General features: G+C 55.1%; 1 protein-coding gene across 1 annotated transcript in view; it reads left to right on the forward strand.

Moving 5' to 3' along the window:
• LOC111144536 (DLG associated protein 2) overlaps nucleotides 1-23,035 on the forward strand; it is a 162,202-nt gene that overhangs the window by 104,364 nt on the left and 34,803 nt on the right. The window contains exons 4-5 of the mRNA XM_022498858.1: nucleotides 2,093-2,240; nucleotides 9,116-9,335. Coding sequence (XP_022354566.1) covers nucleotides 2,093-2,240; nucleotides 9,116-9,335 — 368 coding nt within the window. The remainder of the gene's footprint in view (nucleotides 1-2,092; nucleotides 2,241-9,115; nucleotides 9,336-23,035) is intronic.

Consider the following 23,035-nt stretch of genomic DNA (forward strand, 5'->3'; position numbering starts at 1 on the left):
AACATAGACTTCCTCGGGTGTGAGTGCCATCCAGAAGCCACCAAAAGGGTCACTTGCTTTTATTTTGAGGACATCTCTTCCCTCACAGCCACTGAGCTGAAAGTGTGGAGACAGAGACAGACCCAATCTTTCAGGGGCCCTGAGACCCTTTATCTGAGAACGCTGAGATGACAAGGGGGTGGTATTAGAAGGGAAAGCTAGTATATGGCAAGAAAATAAGAAATTGGCACCAACTGGCAGAAATGCGAAGTGTGAGATGAGCCATTTCAAAGCAACACAAGGAGAGGCGAGATGCAGAGATTTTGCATTTTTGTGAAGTCAGAAGTGAGGCCAAGAGCCTAAGTCAGGGTTTAGCCAGAGGGTTCCAGGCTCCCGCACACAACACTGGACTGAAAACACGCAGACCCTGGCTGGGTGGGGGTGGTCAGCTGCTCACACGCACCTCACCCACTTGTGCAAGCCACCCCAAGCCCCACATGCAGCCCAGTCCAGGACGCAGTCCATTGGCATCTCACTGCTCCCATGGACTCTGGCCACTTCCTGCGGCACTCAGGACGGGTGACCATGCCTGAAGCTGGCCCCTGCCAGCTGGAGCTGTGGGATCAAACCAGGAGCCTAGGCAAAGAGTGCCCACTCCACATTAGATGCCCAAATTATAAAATTAGAACCAGCTGTATGACAGCTAATATCTTTCTCTTTTTGTTTTGTTTTGTTTTCAGTGAAGGGAGTTGAAATGTGCTACACGCCTGGTTTTAAAACAAAAATGGACATGATATAATTTACAATATAAATTATATTCTACTGATATGTAAAAATAAGTATTATTAATATTGGCAGAAATACAGACTTTAGGGTCGCCTGGGTAGCTCAATGGGTTAAAGCGTCTGCCTTCAGCTCAGGTCATGATCTCAGGGTCCTGGGATCGAGCCCCGCATCAGGCTCTCTGCTCAGCAGGGGAGCCTGCTTCCTCCTCTCTCTCTGCCTGCCTCTCTGCCTACTTGTGATCTCTGTCAAATAAACAGATAAAAAGTTTTTTTTTAAAAAGGAAGAAAGAAAGAAAGACAGACTTTAAATCTGTAATAAATGGGTACTGCTTAATCAGAACTTAGAATTGAGGCCAAGTTTCTCTCTGCTAACCCATTTTTACAGAAAGAAGTAAATCACAGAGAAAACAAATTACATCAGGAATTTACTCCGAAAAGCAAGTAACAAACTTTAACTGGCAATGGAGTCAGACTTAGCAATCGAGTACTTCTCCCCATTTTTACATCCAGGTGCGTGCACTGACCCTGTTGGTGTTCCCACTGCGACCCAAACTAGAAAAGAGGCTTCACTACATCTGGTCTTAACAACTGCAGCTTGCGATCATATAAAATGAATATTTACTCTATTATCAAAATATGGTCTGCAGAACTTGAAACGGAATTCATTGCACCAGAAGTTTAAGCTAAGTTGACCTTTCTGCCCACCACAAGCCCTCACAGGTTTCCCGTCTTTAAACACGGTGGAGCATAGCATGAAGGCGGATCAGAGAATGCTGGATTTTAAGGGAGTTTGGAGGAACACAGCCACTGTGAGGGTGAGGCAGGGTGGCCTCCCAGCCTGCTCTTTCTCTCTGCTGCAGTGCATGACCCACACAACTGTGCATGAGTTACAACCAAAGGCAAGACTTTTGGCCTTCCTTTTATTTTTCTGAGTGTGTAAAGTTGCCAAAAGCTAACATGATTTTTGTAAGATTCTCAGGTTTTGGGCTTAAATTCAGGAGCCACGTCCAGTGCTGTGCTGTGTGAGTTACAGCTCTTTTCGGCACATTTTGTGAACGTGGAAGGATCCTAACTTCGTTACCTGGCCACAAACAGTCAGGTTTCAAAGCAGCTTTGTAAACAGTATCCCCTGTTACTTCTGACGACTTTGCATTTATAACTGAGCCTGCGGTGTGGACCTAAGGCTGGGATGTCCACCAAAAGACACACATCCAGCTGGAAACTTCCCAACGGCCTCTTGGTGTGGATTGGAATGAGCCTCCCTGCTCTGCCCCTTCCATGTGCATGTTCACAGAACACCTTTTCTCTTCGTTTCTTTTCTCTTTTAGCCAGAGCTACCTGCAAGCTACAAGCGACGTGCCTGCCGGCCACGGCCTGGACCCCTCAGCCAGCTACAACTCCCCGAAATTCCGCTCGCGGAACCAGAGCTACATGAGAGCCGTCAGCACCCTGAGTCAGGCCAGCTGTGTGAGCCAGGTCGGGAATGCCTTCCCTCCCCTCTCCCTCCGGTCCAGTCTCTAACGCCGTGTCCTCACAGTGGCCGCTTGCTGGGGGCAAGGCCATGAGCAGAAGGACGTTCCTGCCTGGAACCATCTCTGACCTACCCCCGGGAACCCTGGAACCCTGAGTTGTCCACACCTGCGATGGCGTCCCCGCACACTGGCCTCCTCTGCGTCAGGGGTGACCTCTCAGGCTGCTTTGCTGTCCTAGCTCAGACTGTCTTCCTTCCCCGGGGGGCGGGGCCGGGCAGGTGCATGACAGCCGGGGTCTGAAGGCAGTGGCTCTCCACCCCGGTACCCACTGGCAGCTCTGCCAATCCAGTAAGAGGAGGTGAAAATAATCCGGGGTGTGGAGCCGAGTTTGCCGGGCGCATAGGACCCGTTTCTCGGTCCTCGCGCAGCCAGGTGGGATCAGTGACCCCGGGATCGAGTGGCCGTGTTTGAGGTTTCAGTCGGGGGCAAGAGGCATGACTGCTGGAGGGGCAGGGAGCCCAGCAGGCTTCCCTCCTGTTCTGAACTGTTCAGAGAGTTCACCTGAGCAAAGCGAGCTGTGGCCGGCGCTTCTAATTGCCCTACGAGTAGGAGCGATAAGAGCTGAATGCCTGGAACTTTAAACAGGTGGCTTACTCGTTCTAGCTGCAGCTAAAAACAGTGCAGGAGCTCACCCCATGGGTCTCAGGCTTACACCTGATGCTTTCTTGCCCTTCCTGCGGAGCAGCGGCTAGGGTGTGGCTGGGGCAGAGCCCGGCTCCCTTCCTCCCTGTGGGTCCCTCAGCTGACGAGAACCTCCCCTTCCCCATCGGCGGGGACAGGAAGGCACGGGGGTGACCTGCATTCACTCATGGGCGGGGGATGATGGATGGTGACTCTCATTCTGGGAGGAGAAGTATACAGTCAGTGCACACTCAGTGCCAGCCAGTATTGTTACTAGAGTAATAGCAACAGTACCAGTAGCACGTGATTCTAGAAAGCCCTCCTGCTTACAGACGTGCTAGGACCATTCGGGAGCCTGCCAGGGGTTCAGATATGCTGAAGACGGTTTTGCCACAGGCTTTAAATGCCTTATAAAGCAAGAGTCTGCTCATTTTAAGTTTTTTTTCTCATCAGAGACTTGCACTCTAGACTTTTTCTACTAAACAGTCTGGGTTTTTCCTGTTCCACAACTGAAGACAGACATGACCTCTTTCATCAACTCAGATGCTGGTTTTCTTTAAAAACAGGATTAGGTTTCCAGCTTCAGCAAAGAGAATTCCAGTGGACCTTTCCCTCTCAAGACCATTCCTGACTGCACACGAGGGCCGTCCTGGACTGACCCTCAGCCCCGGGCAGACAGGGACCGGGGACCACACCGCAGCCTAACCTCACGTGTCCCTGCACGTAATGGTAGAAACAGCAACAGATGGTCGGCAGCCAGATTACCGTAATTATCGAGTTAATTGGGGAGACGCCCCGCTCAGCGAGAAGGTCCAAGATGACAGTAGGGGTTACTAACTGAACAGGGCACTCTAGGAGGCACCTTCCACCTCGTGCCCACCTCCGGAGAAGGACCCTCCCAGCGGGCTTCTCCTGAAACTCGAGCTTCCCTTCTGGTTGCAACGCCTCCTTTACCAACACACGACTTCGGAGTCAGACGTGACCCCATCAGGACCTGCGGCAGGGGGCAGGGTGACTTCATAGCAGATGGGGCGACTCCTCCAGGATCTGCTTTCTTTCTCTTTCTTTTCTATTTAAGTCAAGTTGACCCCCAGTGTCGCATTAGATTCAGACAGGGGCCGGACCCCCTCTGCATCCTGGGGAGCTCCCCACAGTGTAACTGCGTCTGTGCTGTCCTGTGTCGGTTCCCACTGTCACGACCTAACAGACCTTCCTGCACCTTCCGTCTCCCTGACTCGTGCATTCCATTACCAGAAGCCTGCACCTTCCTCTCCTGTTCACCCGTTTCTCCCATCCCCTCATCCCTCTCCTGGGCAACCGTCAGCTCGTTCTCTGTTTGTGGGTCCGATTCTGCTTTTCGTTGGTTCTCATTTGCTCTCAACAAACAGGTTTCCCTGAGTGCACAGCGCGCCTCTGCAGATGCTCTCGTGAAAGCCACCAGCTTCCCTCGTGGCAGGAACATAACCCGTGCGCAATCCTCGATGCCATGTCTTTGGTGACCCCGAGCCGGGATTTCCAAAAATACGTCAGTAAAAGTAGCAGGTCCCTCCGCCGTTCTCTGTTGGGAAGTACTCACCACTGTAGACGGGAGCAGTGGCAGACAAGGTGGGCGTGTGGGGCTTCACCGGTTTTGAAGGCCTGGACCTCTGGAGTTCTAAGTCGCTCTGATTGCTGAGTTCTATGGTCAGACTTCATGCTGAACTCAGTTTTTAATTCTGATTTCTTTTTTTTAAAAAAGTGTTACTTAAAAGAACCCTGGCGCCCTGGCAGTGGACAGGGCCGCTTCAGCCCTGGAAGCAAATCTGTCGTAATTCCATATGAAACCCCGGCCGCTGTGACCTGCCACCCCGGGGAGGAGGAAGAGGGGGCATTTTCCCGGAACGGAGCTCAGTGCACGTGGGGCGATGCCCCAGGAATCCCGCAGTGTCCTTGAGCGCCTTGCAGTGGTGCCTGCAGTGGCTCCAGACTCCGCACTCCTAACGCGCAGCGCTCTCTCCGGTGCAGAAGCGAGACGACAGGTCTGACTGAGTCCTCATGAGACTCACTCATCCGACAGCCATGCAGTGGTTGGAACTTGAGTCGCTGGACTCGGGTCTGGCGTTTCTGAGCTCTCGAGCCTGGGACAAGTCCACATCGGTGCGTGGAGCATCTGGGCAGATGCTGGACCTGCCAGCAGGGGCACTGGGATTACAGTGGTGGCGGGACGTTACACCTTCCCGGGGACTAGCCTGAGTGGTGGGATTTATCTTTAACCAAAGTCTCTTCCCTGGAGAAACGTCCTGGAAAGTACTAGAAAGACACGTCGTGTTGCTCGTGTGGCCTGCGCTCTCCAGGCATCTCGTCATGGCCAACCTTCCCCAAGCTCTCTGGGACACACCAGCCTGCCGGTTGATCTGACGAGACCCCAAACAGGGTTTTTACTCCCAGAATGATGTCCCCACCATTCCAGAGACCACAGTGGGCTTTGTCCTGGTTGCACTGTGCCCCTCCCCGACATGCATCCACGTTCTGCATTACGGTCTGTCTGGCCAAACCTATGCCCTGGCTGGAAGAATGCCCACGGTTTCCACATCCCAGAGAGCACTTAGAGCAAGACTGTAACACCGTCCAGTCCTCCATCATTTGACAAATAATAAGACAGCAGTGTGCCCTGCCGAGCCCGCAGGTCCCCATCCCTGCCATGGCTTTGCCCGTTACTGTCACCCAGGGGTCACCCAGTGGGGTGTGAGCACCGTGGGTTCCCGGCAGACCGACACTCGGCCACGTGCCCTGGAGCTCCTTCCCAGCTGTGCACGGACATGAGGACGCAGGGGAGCGGGACACCAAGCAGCAAGGCAGGAACCGGGTCTCGAGGTGGTCAGCTGTCTGACACTCAGGGCTGAGCAGGGACTCATGTCTGTGCCCGGCACCCCCAGCTGCCCACAGAGAGGAGCAGACGGCACCACAGCCCCCTCCCATCCCCTCCATCCCCACCACCCCACGCAGCCTCCTTCCCTGTGTCACCTTGTCACATACCCACACCCCATGTGTGGGGGGCCAGCGTCCCACCCCAGAGGGGTCCCAGAGCCACGCAGATGCCAGCTGCCCATGCGTCCTGGCACTGCTGGGGTCAGACACTCCTTATGAGCCCCAGCCCTCTCCAGGCACGCTGCAAGGACACGGCTGCGTCCCCGGGTATGAAGTGGCAGGCCGCTGGGTCCCCAGGTCTCCCCCTGACGCCTCTCTGTGGGAGAAAGACGGAGGCCCCAGGCAGAAGGCACACACCCTTGGGGCCACTGGGAGGCGTGACGCAGCTGCCGTGGAGCCCCTAGCTTTAGTGGCATCTGTGGATGCCCAAGACACCGCCTCCTGCCGGCGTGGAGCACCAGGCTCCGTCTCCTTGCTGTTCTCGCCCTTGGCGCCACTCCCAGCTCGGCCGGACCTGGCTTCTTTCCCTTGGATCCTGCCCTCCAGGTCCCTCCCCATCAGAGCAGGTGTCAGACTCCTCCGTGGGCAGGCAGAGTAATAGTCCACGGGGAGGACGTGGGTCTGCAGATCACTGTTCTCGTCCCTGCTTTGTGCCATTGGATGGATACCCAGACATGACGTGCTGGGTCCTGGGGTAGTTCTTTGAATTTCTTGAGGACCCACCACCCCCTTTCCACAGCGGCCACACCGGCGTCCGTTCCCACTGGCCCACACCAGGCCCAGGTTCTCCGTGGCCACACCCTGTCGTGCCTGCTCAGGGGTGCCATCTGTCACGACCTCTGCAAGGCTTCCCCGCCACATGCAGGACAGTCACTCTGTCATCCCCCATTTTCCTGATGTTGCCTGCTTTGGTTCCTTGGTGCCCACGTTCTCCAGAAGCAGGTCTAGCTGTGTTTCTGAGTTTACGGTTCACAAAAGAAGACCGAGGAAGCTTTGAAGGACACTGGTTGTCGCCATAACTTTGGCACTTAGTGTCCTCCTGGGTTCCGGGGGCTGAGCCGCATTTCGAGTCCCCGTGTGACATTGTATTTGCGTTTCCGAGTCTCCCTCAGTCTCAGTGAACACGTCAGCTCTCAGAGAGCAGGTCACTTCGACCAATTCTTTGCTTGGGAGGAACAAGGCAACTTTCCTTCTGGAACCTCCCGGAAGTGTTTGTGTGGCTATAAGTGCCAGCAAGTGGGCCTCCCTGAAATTTTAGTCCTTTGTCTATAAACTGATTTTCTCCTCGAAGGAGGGAGTGGGATTGAGCAGGGTTTCCGCTAAGTCCTGCCACCGGACGCGAGCCACAACACTCAGATTTGGGCCTCTTCTGGCTGTCTAACGTGGCTCTTCAACATACATGATATGCAGCGATTGAAGCTTTTTGGTAGAGTGTGTCGTTGAAAATGCCGTGTTTCAAACCAGCACGTGTGTGTGCCGTGCTCTGCTCTCCAAGGAGCTGGGGCCATCATGACGCGAGTGTCGGCTCTGTCTGTCCCTCTCCAGCTTCAGGAACCCAAAGGCCGTTCAGACTGACGCTCTCACCTGTAATTTCCCTCTGGTCCTTTCTGCCGCACAACCCGGAGACTCTTCCCCTTACGCCATGGGTCTTTGTGGCCCCAGGCCCCGTCCCCCAGCGTCTCTACCACCAGAGGCCGGGTTCAGCGTGCTCCGATGTGCCGAGTGGAAGGAGCCTTTATTCTAGTGTGTCGAGAACCTCAGGAGACACCAAAGAAGCCGCGGTCAGGTCTACAGTTAGAGAGTTTAGAAAAAACCGCGCTTGCTTCCCTGTGAGAGGGGTGGTCGGGGTCTTTCACTCTACGAAAGGTCAGAGGACGGCGACAGACGTGGCGTTTCAGACCGTACCTGTTGGTGCCTGTCGGTCAGCACCACCCAGGGTTGCGGGAAGGTGTGGGTGTGGACGCAGCGGCTGGCGGGTGCAGGGATGTGCTGGGGACGAGCGGCTGCTGGGCTCCTTCGTGGCTCGGCAGGGAGCAGCCACCTGGGAAGTGGGACAGGTGTCTCAGGTCTGACCCCAGACCCTCCGAATGCCTACGGCAGGAGGGATGGGACAGGGGCCGATCTGGGAACAGTGCAGACCCAGGAGGCGCTCCCACCGCCCGGTGCCTCCCCACTGTGCGCGGAGCCCACGCACACCCTCCTGGCCTCCCGTGGGCCTCGGCCCTCTCCCATCGGCCTCGTCCCATGTACACGCACCTGTTAAGCCACGCAGGGTTCACGCAAGCGGCAGACCCAGCCTGTGGGAGTAGCAGGAGAGGGCTCCCTCCTCAGCGGCCCATTCAGCCTGACTCTGAACCACCCAGGGAGCCTCCGGTCTTCAGGCCAGGGGGCAGCCGTGCACCGTGAGCTTCTCATTCCTGAAATCCTCGTCTCTCCTCCCACCCCCTCCCTCTAAGCTGCCGTTAGCACCGCGTCCCACCTCCCCGGACTCCCATTTAGAACTGCGAGTTGGTCTCGGGGCAAATTGATGAGTATCAGCCCTGGGAACTCAGGGCAAGTGTGTCCCCTGCCGGTGTCACAGACCCCACACCAAGGCCCTCCAGCCAACCCGACGGTCATGACCGTGTGCGCACGTGCCCCCACCCCCGTCCAAAGCCTGGAGATTTATTTTGATACATTTGGAACTTTGAGGTTCCCAGGGTGACTCTCGACCTGGCAGTTACATTGCAGGCTTGCAAACCACTCCTTTCCCTGCCAAATGATCTGAGGAGGCGAGTCTCCTCCTGTCCCAGCGCAACAGCAACAGAGCTGGGGTACACAGGGCGAAACCCCGCCAGCCAGACGTGTGGTCGGTTTCCATGATGATGCCCAGAAGCAGACTGAGCGTGTGTTTGCAACTGTGGCCTCCACACCTGGCGCTGGCCGCTGTCAGCAGCCTGGAGAGGTGACAGAGGCGCTGGGGACGCACAGAGGGGGACGGCCGTCTGAACCCTGACCTCGCACACTCTCGGCCTCTCATAAACCTGCCGCCCCCAGCCACCACCCGTCAGGCTTTCCGTGGGCTGCACGGAAGTTCAGGAGCGTCTTGGAACTGACGGTTGTTCTTAGTGTTTGGTAAGAAATAGCCCAGGAAGACGCCCCTAAGCCTGACAGAACCGCGCGGCCCGGCTCCCGGAACGGCGCTGCACAGACTGCGCTGGGGGCAGGTGCATTTTGTCTTCTCTCGTTCTCGGCGGACCCGGCCGCGGTCGCCGGCCTGGCCTCGCCACTGACTATGCGCTGTTGTTGCAGATGAGCGAGGCGGAGATGAACGGGCAGTTCGAGTCGGTGTGTGAGTCGGTCTTCAGCGAGGCCGAGTCGCAGGCCATGGACGCCCTGGACCTCCCCGGCTGCTTCCGAACCAGGAGCCACAGCTACCTCCGGGCCATCCAGGCCGGCTACTCGCAGGACGAGGAGTGTGTTCCGGCCGCAACGCCCCCCAACGCCGCCGCGACCATCCGGTCCGCAGCAGGTAAGGGTGCCCGTCTGGCCTCCCAGAGGAGCGCAGCACCTCCGCGCAGGGGAGCGACATTCCGCAGAGGTTCCGTACCTTTGCCAAGTGGCTCTCGGCGCGTTGTCACACTCGCGGTGGGGTTGGAAACGTTTCTTTCATGACTGACCTTTCTTCTGCTTAGGATGCGATCTTAGTACCAAGATTCTTTAAAAGAATCTGGCGCAGCTTCCGTGAGGGTTTCTGTAGGAAACGGGCTGATGCGCTGACATCCGGGCGGTAATCGTAACTTCAGCCAGAGGTTCGCTGGGTCGCGGTCAGACCTGAGGGTCACGCCCAGACCCCCGGGCTCCCTCCTCACCGCGTCCAGTCTGAGCGGTTCATACCCACGAGTCTGTGCTCAGAGCACACCTGTCACCCGCGTGGGTCTGCTGACCATCTCTGCACTCTGCGGCTCCGTGTCACGGTGGGCTTGCGTTCTTCTGGACAACCGCATCCACCCCGGGAATGTCCACCACCGGGACCACACGTTGGTGCGCGAGAGCTCGCGGCCCGGACAGACCATGCGACACGGTGTGCAGGAAGCGCCGTCCAGCTGCGCACACCCTGAACTCAGAAAGCAGCCGCGACAAGGGACAAGGTCCTCTGACTCTGGGCAGAGCAAGGAAGGGACCAGTGTGGGAAAATGGCGAAGACAGTGTCGGGCGAACAAGCGCAGGACCAGAGTCGGGGCGGGACAGGGAGCTCCGGAAGGGGGTCTCACTGGCCCGCGGGCAGCAGGGGGCCCGCTGTCGGCACACTTTGGGAAGAGCGTGCGGTGGGAGAGCAGGAACTGCGTTTGGGCCTCGCCCTGGGAGTCCGGCCCTCCCGGACCACGGGCTTATTGACTTCCCGACTCTCGGTGCTCAGAAGAAGCGGTCGCGATGACTAATTCGTGCAGGGAGCTAGCGGCCAGTTTTCAAAGTGCGTGTGGGTCCTCAGCAATCTTTCTGTGTGGCTCTGTGGCACCCACGTGGGGGTTTGGTGACCTGTTTTGACCATGAAGGCTTAAGGTGTTCCAAAGAAGTGGACCGGGCCACGGGGTGCCGGGTTCCCACAGCAGGGTGCCGTGGCGACGGAGAGGCCAGCACCACGGATGTGCTCCGTGGACGTGGGCCAGGCCGTGGCAGTTACCGGGGCACCATCTCGGCGGGCTTCGTGGGTGGCAGGGCTGAGGCTCTGGCCCTCCTCCTACGTGCCCCGGATCTCAGGAGGTCCCTGCCTCCCCTCGGCGCAGTCATGGACCACCTTTCCCGCTCTGCTCCTGGTGGGGAATGACCACGTTCCAAACGTAGGGAAGTGGTGAGCTTCACAACCCCCGCATTTTAAAAAACACACTTTGAGAGATGTTGGTTGATCTCTTTGCTGGTGTTTGTTGAATGTCTCTTATGAGCAAGTGACAAGTGAGCACTCTGATGGTCTTCAGAAAGGCTTTGCAACCGTAATTACCCAGCAGAAGATGACTTCATTGTGTTCAGGGCTGTCATTGTGGGAGAAGAAAGAGAAAGCTGTTTGCATAGAGATAATGCAAGAACCGTGCGGATCCCAGACTGAAATTCTAATTTATGCACATACCATCTTCCCAAGTACATTGTTGTGTTCCCAAAATGTAGGCACCAGATAAATCACAAAACACGCTTCTAGTCCGCATTTGTCTCAGATCTTGGCCTGGTTATGGAGTCAAGATTGCCTCCAGGCTGGGGCTGTGGGGCCGTGCCAGGGTCAGGGAAGGGTCTGAGAATCGGGTTAAGAGAGGAAGCAAAAACCGCTCGGGGAGATTCCCAGCACAGAATGCCATTCTGAAGAAGGGGAGAGCAGAGGGCTCTCTCACGCTTCCGTTTCCCGCTTTACTGCAAGCGCTGTGTGTGCTCCTGTCCTCCATAGAACTGAGCAGGCAGCAAATGTCCGTTTAGTGAGACTGAGAAAATACTAAGAAACGGAGGGTCTTCATGTAGAAAAACAAAGGTAGAGGGGAGAAACTTCCCAACTACACAGAACGTAAATGCCCCCGAACTTCCAGGTCGGCCCAGGGCTCCCTGTCAGGCAGTCGTTCTGTCCTAACACACTCAGAAGGCAGCATTCCAACGTTGACCTCTCACCGCTGTCCTCTAGGCACGGGGGTGTACGTGTGTGTGAAGAGAGAGCATTTTGACAAACTGATTTTCTTCTATGGTTCTACAACTGTCTCTGGAAAATAATTCCAAAAAAAATAGAAAACGATTTTCAAATTTACTCACAGTGATTATCTGGAAATCTAAGATTTATTTAAATATGTTTCTTTTTGCAAGCTTGAAAAGTGGAAGTTGGTGGGATTGGGTTGTGTCCCCTAGAACAAATGCATTCGTGTGACGAAATACACAGCTCGGAGTCACAAACTGTGTGACAGAGGCGTGAAAGCGTGTTGAGAACACTGGGACGTGTGGTGGCCTTTGTGGTTTAGATGCCCGCGGGTGGGTGCTCGCTTCCGCGGCCCCTGCCCACGACACCCAACAGATCGATGCTGTCAGTGCGTTGCTTGTCTGGGGGCTGGAGGGCAGCCGCGTTGAACCCTGAAGGGCATGTGGCCATTCGGCCGGAACGGCCTTCTGCTCAGGTGCCGGGGGAGCGCACGTGGGGCCTGGCGCGCGCTCTGCGGGGTGACCCACGGCCACAGACGTCTGTCCTGCACTGTGTCTCTCTTAGGAGAAAGGCTGCAGACTGATTACTGTCCTGTCCTTCCATGAAGTGGTTTCAAAAACATCCAACTTTCATTTCACACATGGGTTCTTCCTCGTCTACGAAATGATTTATCAGAGAGATTTACTTGTCTAAATATGCATTTCACCCGATCTTTCTGGGGAGAGAATGTTATTGATACCATGGAGGAAAATGCCATAAAATTAGATTATAATGATTTTTCTCTGGGTCAAAAGTTTTTTCAACAAATGTCACAACCGATTCTAGAAGTTATTAGAACAAAGGGAAAATCCATACAAAGCATGACAGAGGAACAGCCATAAATTTCTTTTTATTTTACCGTTTATAGTTCCACAGTAACTTGTCCCTCAGGGTCCATCGTAATTCAGTTTCCAGGAGCACCTTGGGCTTCTAGGGTTCAGCCGCCTTCCTCAGCTCCCCAGCCACAGCTCTGTCTGCTTCTGTCCCCATGCTCCCTTCTCTGACTCTGGGATGACGTTGGGCCTGCACTCAACCCAGGGATGGTCCCATCTCCAGACCCTGAACCTAATCACACCTACAACGTCCCTTCTGCCGTGGAAGGTGACACAGGGCCCAGGAACAAGACTGTAGACATCTGGGGGTGTGGGCATTCTCCTGTCTACCGTCATGGGATCATGATGCCGTGACCCTAAATCCTATAAATATTATAGTAAGTACTGGCTGCGGGCCTTGGGGGAGGGTTGGGTGGATGAGGTACCCCGAGCCCAGAGTAGATGTCTGTGTCCTCAAAAGCATGGGGAACCTGTCACCCTGCTGGGCACGTGAAGCTAGTCCTTGTCATGAACCCAAACTCCTCCAGGTGACGGGAAGCCTAACCCCGTGGAGGCTGCCGGACGGGGGTCTCGTGAGAAGCCCTCAGCTGTGGCAAGGGGACATGGAGGCTCCCCTTCCCGCAACCGCAGGATCAGACTTCCTGCCAAAGGCTCGTCTCCAGCTGCGTGGCCACGGGAACCGGCGCGTGGGCAATTCAGGGGCAAGAGCCGACTGCGAAGACTTTCGCCTCCTTTATGAGGCGGCCCGTAGCACCAAGATCTCTGGAGCCTGATGGTGTCTCTGCCGAGGCTTCCGTGGGGCTTCTGCTCTCCCCGTGGACTTGCGTTCCAGTAGAAGTCTGGGTTGCAGGCTGAACGTCGAAAAGGTGGGGCGTCCTCTGTGGGATGGGAATTTCCTGATTCCTTGGACGACAGTCAAGAATCATCTACCAACTTTATCCACGTGTGCCCATGACCTCCCGGATAAACAGGCACAAGACGGTCCCAGCCCTGGGGACTGGGGGGCGAAACTGTGCAGTTACCAAACGCAGCGGAGGGGCCCGTTTCCCGGGCAGGTGGTGGGTGAGCGTGCTCTCTCCTCCGAAACCCGTGCTCAAGCCACCCTTGCGCCTCCCTCAGAAACACTCCCCGGGCACTGACATGCCGGGGGGGGGGGAGGGGACCGCAGAGCGAGTGACCCCCAGTCGTGGGCTCCATTCCATTCCGTCTCCAAACCGGCCAACAGGCTGAGTCCCAGCAGGACGGAGAGGAGACCCACATACCCCAGACTCTCAGTCCGGATTCTTATACTTTACGACTGTCGGCGGCTGACCCTGTCCCTCCGTCCCTACCTGAGATCGGTGACAACTGGAGCAGGCAGGAGCATGGCGGTGTGGCTGGAGACCCAGGGGGTTGTTCTGTCCGTCATGGAGGGAGCAGCGAGCAGCTGTCTCTGGATTTATCCTCTCTCTACCCCACCCTCCATATGCCTCTGATTTTCTTTCTAAAAAAAATAGCCCCCCAAATACATAGAATGCAATTAGATGTAATAAAAAATACAGCCTAGCCCCAGTGTGCCCTCCTGTCACCCTCTCAGTTTCCTGTTACCAGGGAGCAAAGGCTCCGTCCCCTGTGGGGACAACAACCCTCGATGACCTGACCCAGGCTCGCCCCCCAGCTGCCCTGGGCGCCCCGGCTGGTGCCCACCCCCTGAGACCTTCTCACTGCTTTTGCATATGCCCTGCCCAGCCCAGAACCCGCTGCCCGGCTTTCTGTATGTCATTCATAGCTTTGCTTAAAATGCAACTCAGAGATCCTTTCTTCCAGGAAGCCTTCTCTGATTCATTCTCCTAATCAATTTAGATGCCAAGATAAAATCATCAGTCTTGGGACACCTGGGTGGCTCCATCGGTGAAGTGTCTACCTTCGGCTCAGGTCATGATCTCAGGGTCCCCGGATCAAGTCCCACATCAGGCTCTCTGCTCAGCAGGAAGCCTGCTTCCCCCTCTGCCCGCACTCCCTCACTTGTGCTCTCTCTCAAACAAATAAATAAACATAATCTTTGAAAAAAATAATTTGTTAGCTCCTACTCCCTGATCAGACAAGTTCTAACAAAAAAATTATTAAAACAACAAAATCCTAATTTTTGTTTCTTTAAAAAATGTGCTTCTCTTTCAAAGATGTAGAGATACTAGATGCCCACGACGTGAGGCTACAGCCGTATGCGCTTGTCTATGTGTTTACACTGTCTTTTATACAGGTTGTAAAAGCGTTGATACTATGGATTTTAGTCCTTACTTGTTAGTTTAAAAAGCGTTATAGTTATACTTTTTAACTTATGCTTTTTAATAACTTAGACAAGTTATTTAAATTCATAATATTATAAAACATGAGAATATTGAAAAAAATAATTTTGCTCTCTCAGGAAGAAAAAATCCTCTAACAATGCTGTTCAATCAGATCACCCAAAGTGAATTTTTAGTTTTCTTTCCTTATTATGACATAGAACATAAACTCACACCGGTGGGGCGCCTGGTGGCTCAGTTGGTGGTGCCTCTGCCTTCAGCTCAGGTCGTGATCCGGGGCTCCAGAGATCGAGTCCCGCATCAGTTTCCCTGCTCAGTGGGGAGTCTGCTTCTGCTTCTGCCCCTCCCCCCACTTGTTCTCTCTCTCTCTCTCTCTCTCTCTCTCTCTCAAATAAATAAAAATCTTTAAAAAAACAAACCTCACACTGGAAATGGGAGGAACACGACCGTAAACTCTTGTCCGTACTTTTCAGTTTATTGATTATGCAGACTTAATAATTTCACATATATCGTCTTTAAAACACAATTAAAAGTTATAATTGATCTGTTACTTTTGTAACTTCAAATTTTCATTCTTTGCTTCTGGGTTCCAAGAAACACTTGAGACAATTTCATACGACAAATTTGGACTTATACAAAAATGGTTTCTAGTTAGGAATTTCTAGATTCTGGAGAATTAGCCTTTTATAAAAATGAACCTTTAAAACATGGCACATGAGTGGAAGAGAATTAGACTTCTTACTACCCCCACGTCCTTCCCGTTGTGTTGCAAGTGGCTGGCGGGCTTCTGCTCTGCGTTGGTGATAGAGGATGAAAGCATTGTCATTCTGAGGAACGTTGGAAAATCTCACTTAGGATCATTGACTGTGTGTCAGCCTGACTTGGCCAGATATTTAGTCAAACACAATCATGGATGTTTCTGCGAGGTTTGCTTTCTTTCTGCTGAATGAACGTTTGGATCAATAGGATTGAGAAAGCAGACTGCCCTCCCTCGTCTGGGTGGGCCACATCCAATCAGTTGAAGGTCTGACTAGAACACAAAGCTGACCCTCCCATGGGCAGGAGAGAATTTGTCCTGCCTGACTCTTCAAATTGGGAAATCAGCATTTTGCTACCAGACCACACGTGGTAGGGGACGGGTCCACCAGGCCTGTCAGAAGTGAGTGGAGCCAGAAGGCAGACAAGACTCTGCAAACTTGGTTTAGAAACAGGACGACCATGACGAGTGCCCAAAACGCCCCACAGAGAAGGGAGGGCAAGGTCAGACTGCAGAGGTGACCCGGCAGTGACCAGCAGCAGCAGGGCACTGGAGACTCAGCAGCCACATAGCCTGCGGTCACGGGGCTCATCCCAGCACAGGCGGTCAGGACCGTGGAGGTCTGCGGGGTCAAAGCGTGTGGCTCTGGGTAGGAGCCATCCCCGTTCTCCTGGATGAGTCGACAGCTCACGCCCTGCAGGGAACTGATGAGAAATGCAGACAGTCTCTCAGCAGAGGTTACCTGCTCTGGAATTGAGGTCCCAGCCTGGAGTCCAGGGGTCCTTAATAGAGTCAAGAGTCAGGGCTGCATGAAGGCTGATGGGTTTAAAAGTGAATCTTTATTTTTATGAATGTCTGACCATAAGAATTGCTTTGGTTACGGATGTGGGCAACAGGCAACGCTCACGAGCGCCATGTCCATGACTTCATCGAGCATGGAACTCCAGAGAGTGACCGCCACTCGGTTCTTGATGCCATTTCAAAACATCCCTTGAGTGCATCGGGCTCAGAAATGACCATGCTCGTCCGTCCTGCCGTCAGAGCTCATCATTTGCCGCATTAGTACACACATCTGTATCTCAAAGACGTGGACTGGTTTGGCAACTGCAGTACAATGTAAGGTCTTTAATCATCAGCATTTTATTTTTTGTGGCTAAACCCTGACTTTGAAAAGGAGGCTGTAGGTTCCACCAAACCACCAAGGAGTCATAGCACACAGAAGGCTTAGGAGCACAGGCTCCCGCCGGCCAGCATCACGGTGAGACGTCTCTCCCTACAGCTGAGTGCAGTGCCCCATATTTATAGTATTGGGTTTTCTCATAGAGATCAGAAACTATTTTAATCTTTACTTGTGTGTTGCCTTCCTCTACTGGGATGTGAGGGCCTTGAGAACGGGCACCAGTTAGGAATGGTGAAACGTGCGATCAGAAACGCCCAGAGCAGTGTCCACACTTAGAATTCATCACCTGTGAATTGCCTTGCACGTCCCGGGGCAGGAAGGACCTGTCGGACGCACACGGACTGTGCTCCGGGATGAGTTTCCCTCGTGCACACGCGATAGCAGGGTAATGCTGCGTCTCCCAAGGGTTCTTGATCTGGGGTCCCCCGTGACACTGCTGTCCCACGGAACATGCCTCCTCCCGGGGTCTCAGACCACCAGCAGCGTGACAGCAGGGATGTGGCATCAGGAAGCCCACGGTTTGCTCTTGGTGGCTGTCCTTCGTGGGAGCTACTCCCAGTGGCCTCTCTGGCACCATGACCAATCTGATCCCACCAGCTCCGATGAACCCACTGGAAACAAACCCCACAATTATTCCCAAACAGCGCTGGTGTTGCCAGGCTGGGACGTCCCGCCCAAAGCAGTCACAAAACTGCGGGATAGGACCTCGTTTATCTTGAGTTGATAGAATTCAGAGGATTGACCGAAGGTCACAACCATTCCCGAGGCATTGGGGGAAAACACTCCAGAAGATTTTAGTTCCCCAATCGCCTCACCTACCCCAACACAGTACGGGACTCCATAAATATTTGCTGAACGCATGAATAATTGACCTGAGAATCTACAGTCTATGAAATATTTAGATCCATTCACAGGAGCATTTTGCACTGACTTAATATTTTAAATTCAATATTTAAACTCCCGTGTGCTTGGCTATGACCCAGTTGGGCTTTTCTTCTTTTCTGTTTGTCTCTGTGGGCAGTCCCCGTTCACCAGCTCCCACGGCCTCGCATGTCCACAGGCCACTGCCCCGACTGTTCACAGCAGACCTGCGAGACAGAACCCCATAATTTACTTTCTCCGACCAGCGTCCCACCCCCGTTCTGAGTGCCTCGCCCTCCTGCCTGGTGCACTGGGAGACAGCCTCTGTCATTTTGGGGTGAGCCCAGGGCTTGGTGAGGCCCACACCCACACATGGCAGGAAGGCCCCCAGAATCCTGCCGCTGCCCAAGATCTCCGTGTCCCTTCTGCAGGGCCCCGTGAGTCTCCCGGCCTCATGGGGCCTCATCAGGACTGCAGCTCCCAGAGGCCCACAGACCCTGTCCCTGGCTCCCACCACCGTCCTCTGCGGTCTCTGCTCTCGTCCCACCCCACCCGGACTGCCGGATGCTCTCTCTATCGAGTCCAGGCTGTCACAGGCTGTCACAAGGGTCCAGCTGAGGTTACCCTAGAGCTGGCTCCCGCCGAGGAAACCTCAAGAAGAGGGGCCCAGAGCCGGCTTGCCACGGGAAGGACCATAGGAAGAGGACGTGCAGGTGATCCCCGAAGACTTACCTGCAGTGGCGGCCAAGTGTGGCGTTCTCCCCGGGGTGCCGGCGGCCGCGCCCCAACCCGCCCCTGGACGATGTCTGCGTGCACCCTGAGGAGAGGCACTCCGTGGCCCGACCACAGAATCATTGCCTGCCGCCCTTCCTAGCTGAGTTCTCCTTCTCCGCACTGGTAAGGAGCCTGCCCTTCTCTAAAATTCACGATGGCCACAACCTAACACACATCTCAAAAACGTTTCTGCGAGCGAAGAAAAATTCCAGCACTACTTTCCTTCTGCCTTCACGAAGACGCCAGAGCTGCTCAAAATTCAGACTTTCAGTGAGTGCTGGCCATTTACTGTTTACTTTTAGGAGCGGGATTAGGCCACACGCAGTGAGTTTGGCCGCGGAACAGTCCTGAGTTTGGAGGAAAGGGTGGAACCAGGTGGATTACTTGGAGCTTAATCCTTCGACTACTGTTCAGACACCGAAAATGCTACACACTCACACTCTCACATGCACGCTCACACACGTGCACACATGCACTCACACTCTCACACACACATGCTCACACGTGCACGCACTCACACTGTCTCACACACATGCACACACACTCGCACTCTCACGCACACATGCACAGTCACACACTTACACAGTGCACGCATGCATACACTCTCATGCACGCACTCACAGTCTCAAACACACATTCACATGCATGCACAGTCACACACACACTTTTACACACACAGTACACACATGCATACACTCATGCATGGACTCACACTGTCTAGCATGCACACACACTGCCTCAAACTCTTGAACATACGTGCACACACTTGTGCCCTTGCACACACGTGTGCATGCACTCACAGGCACACATACTGTCTCACACGCATGCTCACACATGTGCACACACGCATGCTCACACACGTGTACATGCTCACACTGTCTCAAACTCTTGCACATACGTGCACCTCATGCACGCACACACATGTGTGCGTGCACTCATAGGCACACACTCACACTATCTCACACATGCTCACACACATGCACACACTTACACTATCAGACTCGTGGACACACTCATGCACACGCTATCTCATGCATATGTACACACACATGCGTGCATGCACTCACAGGCACACACTCACACTGTCTCACACTCACACACAGGCCCACACGCGTGTGCACACACTCACTCTCAATCCCCATGAGCTGGTGTGTGGTTAGGGACCTGGCCCGTGGGTTTTATTTCTGCTGATACTTTCCCATGACAGACAGGTGGGAGTCGTGCGTGGTGAAGAAATCGTCATGTGGAATGTAGAAAACGTGTATCATTCCTATGTGTCAAGAACGTAGGATGGGCTTTATTTCACGCTACCGTGACCATGGAGATGTTGCACTTTCTAACCCTAAGACATGAGTGGAAGATCCCAGTGGATTGATCACAGGTCCTTTTATCCCTCTGTTGGTCTCTTTGTGATTCTTCGGCTGCCAAGGAGGAGAGGGATGTGGAAGAGAGGACGGGTCATGTCAGATTCACCTGGGCATAAACAGGAAGCCTGGGAAGGAAATGGTTCTTTAGGTGAAGCACAGAAACCTCATCGTTGGAGCAACCCCAGGTCCACTGAGCTCCTGAGCGGCGACCCCACAGGAGCGGCGACCGCACAGGGGCCACGGGGAGGCTCACATGCAGGCTCCTTAAGATGTCTCTGCCTGTGACAGAACCCCGGCATTTTCCCGATCAGCGTCCTGGTTTATGGGCCGCCATTCACTTGCCCCCACTCTGATCGACGACGCGCCATCAACCGAGTCCGACCCGCAAGGACTTCTTCTGCGCTGAACGCTGGTACACCCCAGCGAGGTGCGTCGTACCATGAGAGCAAGCAGCACGGGGACAGGCTGAGGGGCTCTGCACGTGTGTGCACATCGATAAATACAACATTCACAGCTTCTCTTCCAAGACCTGCTAGTTGACGTTTAATTCCTGCTCGGCCTTACACGTCCGTACACGATGTTCTACGATTCGTAAAACAACTGTGTTCTTTGCTGAGTATTTGCAGCATGAGCTTAGAGCGTAGACCTTAACTGTGGGGACAGGAGCTCGCTCCCGCCTGCTCCTTCTGCAGACCGGGATTGAGCTGTCTCTGAGAGGACTCCCAAAAGACATGCCTTCTGGCAAACGATACTAGAAGAAGATGAATTTCTGTGGCACGTGGGGCCACTCAAGGCGCAGGACTCCGCTTTTTGAGAGCCACTCTGAGGGTCTACAGCCGCATTGCCGGGGCTCGGAGGACAGAGCGTGGCGCCCGTCCCTGCAGCAGAGATGGGGGCAAGTGCAGACGTTGGGACTCGCCTCGGTGCCTCAAGTGCACGTCTCCAGCATCCAGAGCAAGACAGTCCGCACCCCGCACAGTTTCGGGATCACAGGGCGAGTGTTCTGGGGACTGGTGCCGACAAAGAAAGGCTCTCCTTGTCGCAAGTGCTCAGCCCACGGTCCGTTCTGGGGTAGGTGGGTCGGCAGACCCCGCAAACACTCCAGTCCCATCTTTTTCTGATCCTGTCAGAGGAGCTGGGGACACGAGTGTGTGGCTGAGAGAGGCTGTTCCACTCCCATGACATGTATTCATGGGGGGCCCTCAGGCCAATGCAAATGAGTGCGGCCACATCAGTGGTCCCGGAAAGGTCATGAGGGTTCAGAATCCTCGGCGGCATGAGAATGGCAGCTTTCGGCCTGGCTCACACTCTGGGTCGAGGCACCCAGCTCCCCGGCCCCCGGCAGGCCTCCAGTGCCTCCCCAGAGAGGTGACACCCCAGGCGTAGACCCGGAGGCCCCAGCTGGGACGTTTCCCTGTGGCAGGCAGGACACTGTTCCCCCTGCAAATGGTCTGCCACAGCCGTCCTTCTCTAGCCTGGGGTTCCGGCCTCCCGCGGCCCCGGGAGGTCGCTCCATCGTCCCTACACGCTGCGAACAATGGCACAGTCCCCGGCAGGAGTGCAGCCTTTACCCCCCGAGGTGCATGACACGGGGAGGTCCCTGACTGGCTGCAGGACAGCTTGCGCTCCGTGGGGTTAGCTTCTAAGCTAGCAGGGCCCGCGCTCCCGGGCATCTCCTAAGAGGCCGGCGCTACGGGGCTGGAATGCCACGGGCCCATCTGTCCGGCCCCAAATGCCTGCGAGCACCACCCCTCCGTGGAGAACTCGGGTACTCTCGCTTCTAGCCGTACGCTAACAGGCGGCTGTGGCGTTGAGGACGTGGTGCTTCCGCTCGGCGTTTTAGCCCTCGCGCTCACAGGTGCTAACGGGCTGTCGGACCACAGGGCACGCTGAGGCAGAAACCTGGCTGGGCTGATGCACGGGGCAGTGCTTGGAGTCTGTCCTCAGTCCATCCCGTCTGTCCCCATAGAACATAATGTGTATTTTGTTTTTTTAAGCTTTTATTTTTTTATTTGACAGAGAGGGGGAGAGAGCACAAGCAGAGGGAGAAGGAGAAGCAGACTCTGCGCTGGGCAGGGAGCCCCATGCAGGAGTCGATCCCAGGACCCTGGGATCATGACCTGAGCCGGAGGGAGACGCCTCACCAATGGGGCCCCCCAAGGCACCTCCCCGAGTGGATTTTAATAATTGACTAGGTTTGGTGTGCTGCCCGCACCCCGGGTAGGGCACAGGCGCGGGGACACAGGGACAGGAGAACAGGTGTTTCTCTAACGTTCAGGACACTTACCAAGGTCCAGGAGAGGCACACACGTCAGGGACGCACCTGTCACTGTGCCGACCTCACCTGGGGCCCTCGGCAGGGTGTGTCTGGGCTCACCCTGGAGCGGGGATTCTGCTTCTCTAGCTCCAGGACTCGGGGTCAGGGTATCCTCTTCATGAAGGGTAAAGTCAGAACGCAGGCGTGGGAGCTGCCAGCAGGCCCGAGTGCGCGAGCGGTTTCTGAAGAGCGCGGTGACGTCCCGCTGCGGCCGGTGGGCGTCCTCCCTCGCCTGCTCTTCTCTCCAGGCCCTGCAGCGAACGGAGGGCTGCACTGAGCCCTTCTCCGCGGTGTCTCCAGCGCCGGTCCCACGGGGGACTTGGAGCCGACGTGTCATCGACGAGGACAGAGCAGGCGCTCCCAGACCACCTCATGTTTGCTTTGACCGTGTTCCTTGTCTGCGAGTCGGTCAGGAGCAGGGCTGCTTCTGCAGACGCCTCAGCTCCCGATGCTGCCTGGACAGCACCCGTCACCACCATCCCTCTGCGCTCAGAGCCACCAGCTCCCCGGCCACATGCGTTGCTCCTGCCCTGCTGGTGACACCACTAGTGCCCGTCGGTTCCCACGGGCTCTGGAGGTCCGCAGAGAATTCAGCCGGAAAGCTCGGATCTACGGGCACAGCCACCCGACCGGTCACTGTCAGTGGGACACACCACAGGTGCATGTCAACAGTCAGCCCTGGCTTCGGGGCCGATGACCCTATTTCCCATCACAGTCACCTTGAGATCATGGCAATGTCATGCCTACCATGGGGGTGGGCCTTGCAGCGTCCTCACGGGACTGTGCGGAGAAGCGGGCCCGTCTACGATGCGATCGTGGGACTCTGAGCGTCAGGAGGGTGGGGGAGTCAGGCGTTGGGTGTGGTTCCCCTCACAAGCAGCATTTGCCTGATCGACTTACTAACTTCTTCATGGAAGATTGTTTTCCTTTCCACGAACAAGAGGACGGTGGCGACTCCTGATACGTTAACTTACAGAGATCATCGTCCACACACACTCCATTTGCCACACGTGAGGATCCACGATGTCACCCCCTTCCCGAAGTTTGAGGACAAAACCGTAACCCTGGCACAGCTTGAATACCCTTCACCAGTAAATGTCCCACATGAAACTAAACACACACACGTTTTCTCTGGAAAATCCACGCTCTTA

This window comes from Enhydra lutris, unplaced genomic scaffold (genome assembly GCF_002288905.1).
Source record: "Enhydra lutris kenyoni isolate GAN:26980312 unplaced genomic scaffold, ASM228890v2 scaffoldscaffold11, whole genome shotgun sequence".
Taxonomy (NCBI): Eukaryota; Metazoa; Chordata; class Mammalia; order Carnivora; family Mustelidae; genus Enhydra; species Enhydra lutris.